This window comes from Sinocyclocheilus anshuiensis, unplaced genomic scaffold (assembly GCF_001515605.1).
Source record: "Sinocyclocheilus anshuiensis isolate Anshui unplaced genomic scaffold, SAMN03320099.WGS_v1.1 scaffold634, whole genome shotgun sequence".
NCBI classification, from domain to species: Eukaryota; Metazoa; Chordata; class Actinopteri; order Cypriniformes; family Cyprinidae; genus Sinocyclocheilus; species Sinocyclocheilus anshuiensis.
Genome location: NW_015542350.1, coordinates 169,309 through 176,013, shown reverse-complemented (window position 1 = coordinate 176,013; position 6,705 = coordinate 169,309). Strand labels below are relative to the sequence as shown.

Here is a 6,705-nt window from a genome sequence, read left to right as displayed (position 1 = left end):
AAGAAATTCTGTCATTTACTTGCACTCATGTGATTCCAAACTTAGACTTTTGTTCATTTTCTGTGTAAAATACACAAAGTTTTTAGTTGTGTGGACTTTGAATGGATGGACCAAAATGTTAAGAGAATATTAACATCTTTATTTGTGTCCCGAAGATGAACAAAAGTTTCTTTTTTGGGTGAACTATACCTTTATCCTAAGTATTTAATGGAGCTACTCGGTGATAGTCTCATAAATGAATGGATTAGAATTAGATATTGAAAGCCTTAACCGGATTAAAACGATCAAGTATCCACCTACGAGTGAAGTAATAGTTTAAAGTTTTCTTGATGATCTGATTTGGTTGTCTTTTGGTTCTAGTTTGCCTCTGCGGTTCTGGATCAACATTGTAAAGAACCCTCAGTTCATCTTCGATGTGCAGGTGTCAGATAATGTGGACGCGGTTCTGTCAGTTATTGCTCAAACATTCATGGACTCCTGCACTACCACAGAGCATAAACTTGGAAGGGTAAGAGACAAACAGAGAAAGGAACAGGAAGCCAGCAGAGTGGAATATTGACATTGCTGAAGATTAAAAACTGATATTTTTCTTTTTTATTCCGGTTATTTATCTAGGATTCACCTATTAATAAGTTGCTGTATGCCAGAGATATCCCTCGCTATAAACAGATGGTTGAACGGTAAAAATACCTTGGACTACTTTACTACTGTATAGGCCAGGGTTCCTCAAATCTTGTCCTGGAGGGCCGATGCGCTGCAGAGTTTAGCTCCAACCCTGATCAAACTCACCTACCTGTGATTTTCTAATGATCCTGAAGACATTGATTAGCATGCTCAGGTGTGTTTGATTAGGGTTAGAGCTAAACTCTGCAGGAAAGTGGATCTCGTGGGCCAGATTTGAGGATCCCTGGTATAGGCTATATTAGAAAGTCATCTTGTTCTGAATGTCACTGTTTTTCTTAAACAGATATTATGCAGACATCAAGCAGACCATCTCTGCCAACGATCAGGAGATGAACTCTGCTCTTGCTGAGCTCTCCAGGGTATGTCTGTCATTAGTTTACTTCCTTTCAGTTGTAAAATTGGAATAAGTCATTTTTACTGAAGTGAATTTGTAATGGGTTAGAGATGGGGGGTTAGTGTAGCACATACAAATTTTGTTCATAAGATTTACACACTCTACATTTGTTTTTACGGTCAGAATTACTCTGGAGAATTAAATTACCTGGTGGCCCTGCATGAGCTCTATAAGTACATCAACAAATACTACGACCAGGTGAGTCATGACAGGCTAAGATATATTTTAAGACAATGTATAAGCTCTTAGGCTAAGACTATACAAAAAGGTTCAATTTGTTAGCATCAGTTAACTACTATAAGTTAACATGAACTAACAATGTACTTCTACAGCATTAATCTTAATGGTAATTTTAATGTTTACTAATATATTGGGTCACACTTTAGATTGCGGATTCTCACTATTAACTAGCTATTAACTAGGACCTTTTCCCCAGTAAACTCCTAATTTGCTGCTTATTAATAGTTAGTAAGGTAGTTGTTAATTTTAGGTATGGGGTAGGATTAGGGGATCTAAAATATGGTCATGCAAAATAAAGCATTAATTTGTGCTTTGTAAGTACTAGTAAACAGCCAATATGCTAGTAATATGCACGCAAATAAGTAACTAGTTAATAGTGAAAATCTGTCCCTAAACTAGTGTTACCGAATGCTGAAAAAAATACACACCAAATAATATATTTGGGGTCAGTAACATTTTCTTTAAAGAAATTAATACTTTTATTCAACAAGGATACATTAAATCAGTAATTGTCAAACCTTTTACAGCGGCGTACCCACTGGGGCATTTAACAGTCTTCTGCGTACCCCCTCTCTTCCACTTAGACCGCAGTCACACCTTTTCTATTAAAGGACAATATTTGCCCCCTTAAATTGATTTACAGGTGCATTTTTTTTACCTTTATAGAGGCAAAGATTTTCTATCCTTATTAATGGTATCTTATGTCATGTTTTATATACATGTTTTATTCTTAACATTTCATTAAGTGTATTATTAATAAAATAAATAAAGCAATAAATGATGGAAAATCAAAGTGATACTTGTAGACTTAAAAATAAAACCGCCAATAGGTAGCGGCAAGTCACTGTCTTAATGAGCCAGGCATCGCGTCATTCATTCATTCATTCAGTAACGAAGCAAAATGCTGTAGTTATAATCACTGATGCTCCAAATCGTTCATAGCCGCAGATTCGTTCACTAATGAAACACCGCTGTATGTTGCTTGGAGACGCACACCAGATGATACAGATTTCGTTGGAACTATTATTTAGTTGGAAAATAGAACAAACATGACAATATTCTGTTTAAAATGTAGGCTACATTTAAAATGTAAAATGTTCCCTTTAATGGCACATTTGCCATCGTTTGGATATTCAGGGAAATTTGCATTCTTGCTCGTATCTTAAACATGAAAACAATAACACGCACAGAGTGTGTCTTTATCGAGGAGAGTTTAAATCGATCTCAATGTACAGTGCGTGTCAATATTTGCTCTTCATGCTATTAAGTGACGATCTACTTTAAAGATCCATTGAACAGCAGCATGATTTGCTAAAGCAGTAAGTCACTGTCTTAATGAGCCAGGCATCGCTTCATTCATTCATTCATTCAGTAACGAAGCAAAATGCTGTAGTTATAATCACTGATGCTCCAAATCGTTCATAGCCGCAGATTCGTTCACTAATGAAACACCGCTGTATGTTGCATAGAGACGCACACCAGATGATACGGATTTTGTTGGAACTATTATTATTTCGTTGCAAAATAACAAACATGACAATATTCCGTTTAAAATGTAGGCTACATTTAAAATGTAAAATGTTCCCTTAATATTACCTTTTTTGTTGAACTGTTGTAAAAATTAATGTCACCAGGGTATGTGTCTGTATCGAAGAGAGTTTAAATCGATCTCAATGTACAGTGCGTGTCAATATTTGCTCTTCATGCTATTAAGTGACGATCTACTTTAAAGATCCATTGAACAGCAGCATGATTTGCTAAAGCAGTATATTCAGCGGGCATCCTATCATACGCACGCTGCTTGTGTGGATGCAGTCAGTTTTGACCGCAAAAGATGAGGTAAGCTGATTGGATATCATGTATTTGACTGTTTACGGCACTTCCATTTTTTTTTTTTTTACATTAGAAGCGGCATTTTGCTTGTCAGAAAGACATGTTCGGTTTTAATGTTACTTTAAGTTGGGGTAGAATTAAATGAATGCCAAAACTCCGAATTTTGTTCGCATACCCCAGTTTGAGAACCACTGCATTAAATAGATTAAAAGTGATAGTAAAAGAATACTGGAAAAAGTGTACCATGGTTTCCACAAAAAATATTAAGCAGCACAACTGTTTCCAACATTGATAATAATTATAAACATTTATTGCACCAGATCAGCATATTAGAATGATTTATGAAGGATAATGTGGCACTCAAAGCTTTGGCATGACAGGGATTTTTTTTTTCTTCTAAATAATAAAATTGAAATCAAAATATTAACATTTTAAATATATATTAAAATAGAATAACATTTTAAATTGTAGATAATATTTCACAATATTACCGTTTATGTATTTTTGATCAAATAATTCTTAAACTTGTAAAAGTTGGTGTATATTGCTAATGTGTTATATTTGTTAGCTAATGCATTACAAATGAGACATTGTAAAGTGTTACTACTATTAGTAGAACGTTACATTTTTAGAGGCTATTTTCTGCTGCTTCAAAAAATGTGCGTATTTATGTTCTAATTTTATTCCTATATGTGTGTGTTTGTTAGATTATCACTGCCTTAGAGGAAGACACCACCGCACAGAAGATGCAGCTTGGCTACCGGCTTCAACAGATCGCTGCAGCTGTAGAAAATAAAGTGACAGACTTGTGATCATGGACAAAGTAAAGTGAAAGTAATAAGTGTGAAGACACTGATGGGTGGCTATATGAACACATGGTAAAGGTACTTTAGGTACAGTATCAGTTGCAACGCTACCATGTGAAGCAAGTATACACAAAGATCGTGTTCCGTTTAGCTGTATTAAATTGGACTCTACTAATGAAGATAAATTAAGACCCACAGTGTAATGTGATGTGTTGGTTTAGAAGGGTGGAGCCTTTAACTTGAATATGGTCTTGGATTTTTTTTTTTTAAATATATGGAATATGGTTATTCCCATTTCAGTCCTTTTCATTTTAAAAAGCCTGGATGCCTTGTTGAGTTCATGAATACATTATACTCCCAGTGGAGGGATTTTTTTCTGCAGGATTAACATGAAAACCACGTATACATGCTCAAACTCTTGCTTGGTCATGGCCTTACAACAGAACACCATTAGATGTTCTGTACTCTGTCTACCTCCTCGCTTTGTATCTACCATTGTGTTTATGTAACAATTTCTTGTGGCTGTAGTAATTTTGTAACATTTGAATGTGATTCAGCATTTGCAAAGTTGCTAAAACTGTCAAAGCAAAAACATACCACGACTGACTGAAGTAAAATGTTATAGAACATTTTCAGCTCATTAGCATATTGTAAATTGTCATAATGTTCAGTAAGTGTCACTGGAAAGTACAGTATGAAAGAGTGTTTTGTTAACTTTTTTAAATGTATAAATCTTGACTAGTAAGACCAAGTCTAGCAGACTTGTTACATATAGTGTCATTGTTTCAACTAGTCAGGTCAAATAATGTTTAGCCAATGTTTTTTTTTATTTGGATTAATTTTAATCTGCTGGTGTCTTTTTAAGCCTTTTTTTAATTTGAGGTGCCAACATAGGATTTAATGAATTAATAATCTCTTACCACATCCTCTAACATTTCATCAATATGGAATTTTAAAGACTGACACTTTTATGTAGGTACATTTAAAGGATAGAAATCTCTAGCCTTCATGTGAGAAAATATGATCTGTATTGTATGTAAAGTTGTGCTCAAATATATTAGTGCTGGTCCACTGTATAGGTAAATAGACCACTCACTTGCAATTAATTTCCTTTGATCAAAGACTGTTCTCAAACACTGAATTATCACAAAAATGTGAGTTAAATAGAAATTGTCAGAGAAAAGATGTGACTGTGTCATATTTACTAATATTTTTAGTGTAGTACAATGTAAATAATGACTGAATTGTTACGTAGCTTCTTAGCAAATTCAAAAAGAGTAAATTATTATAAGACTTATAAACTGTTCTTTAAAAGAGGTTTAACAATCAGCTTACAAGTTTAATGTTAAGCTGTTCTATAGGTTTTTGGTTCTGAATGTATGTGAATTATGGGAATACAAATGAACGATTACTTGATACGGTGTCTTTTCCATAACATCACATGAAAACTAAAGTGACTGTGTTGGGCGTTCAAGGTGAACTTGATGGCATCAGTTTAATAATTAGGATAAATAAAGTTTAAATTTGGAGAGCTCTGCCAGTCTCTGTTCTTCTTGGTGCTTAAAACTTATTTGGTATTAAAAATGTTTATTAGGACTAGTCTGACATAATTTCCCGTATTGTCTTTTAATTAAGCGGTTATCTTTTGAGAATGACACTTTGCATAACTGCCCACCACCACTGCCCACTGAATGCTTATAAAATACAATGCACCCTTCCTTCGTTAGACTTTATGACAAGCATTAAACTGCACTTTCTCAAAGAATCCTGCTGAAGATATTTCAGAGTATCTTGGTATTCTCTATGGGTGTTTCAACAGTATGCAGGTGCCAATTCTGTTTAGCGTAGCTTATTTTAGAAAGACGTCTAAACATTTCATTTTGTGACATAAAAAGACATTATATCACGTGTGATATAAAAAGTACAATTGTACATTTAAATGTATTAAAATACTGTCGGCTTACACCAAGAAGATCCCCAATTTAAGCCCAAGGTTGAGCCGGGAGGTCTTTTTGTATGAAGTTTGTATGTTCTCTTAGTGTTTGCATAGATGTTGTCCATTGACTCCAGGTTCCACAGTTCAAAGTCAAGCAGGTTAGGTGAATTGGAGAATATGGATTGCCCTTCTTTGTGAATATGTGTCTTTGTATGTTAGCTCTGTGATGGACTGGTTACCTGTCAAGGGTGTATCCCTGCCTTCCGCCTGAGACACTGGAATGTACTCCCGTGACCCTACATAGGGGAAATGTCATAAGAAAGTTGAACCATACCTTGCTCCTACAGAGCTACAATCCTGCAGATTTCAGCTCCAACCATAATCAAACACACACAATCCAGCTAATCATGGAGCTGAGGGGAACTTGAAAATTCTATCAATAAGTAGCCCTTCTTGGTAAAATATTTGGGCACGTCTAATTTACATACACTACCAACATTGTAACAATGCAAAGCTGGTTGAAAATTGGTGAACTTCTCCTTTAAAGGTATGTTTAAACCTGTATGAATTTCTATCTTCTGTGGAACAAAAAAGACAGTATTTTTATTTTTATTTTTTTTCATCCAGACAATCAAAGTTAATGGGGTCCAATGTTGTGTGGATCCTAACGTTCTTCAAAATATATTCAAAATACAAATACAAAATATATGTTCTGCAGAAGAGAGTCTTGCATGGAAAGAAATTGGACAGAGGGTGAGTAAATGATTATAGAACATTAGCATTAACTAGCATTAGCATTAACTATTCCTTTA

The 6,705-nt window shown here is 34.7% G+C and overlaps 1 protein-coding gene across 3 annotated transcripts in view; it reads left to right on the top strand.

Moving 5' to 3' along the window:
- LOC107691484 (plexin-B1-like) overlaps positions 1–5,484 on the top strand; it is a 64,015-nt gene extending 58,531 nt beyond the window's left edge. For all 3 annotated transcript variants that reach the window (XM_016490090.1, XM_016490091.1, XM_016490089.1), the window contains 5 exons: positions 361–508; positions 616–680; positions 968–1,043; positions 1,202–1,276; positions 3,859–5,484. In XM_016490090.1, the coding sequence (XP_016345576.1) occupies positions 361–508; positions 616–680; positions 968–1,043; positions 1,202–1,276; positions 3,859–3,963 (469 nt within the window). In that variant the 3' untranslated portion in view covers positions 3,964–5,484. The remainder of the gene's footprint in view (positions 1–360; positions 509–615; positions 681–967; positions 1,044–1,201; positions 1,277–3,858) is intronic.
- The last annotated feature ends 1,221 nt before the right edge of the window (positions 5,485–6,705 follow it).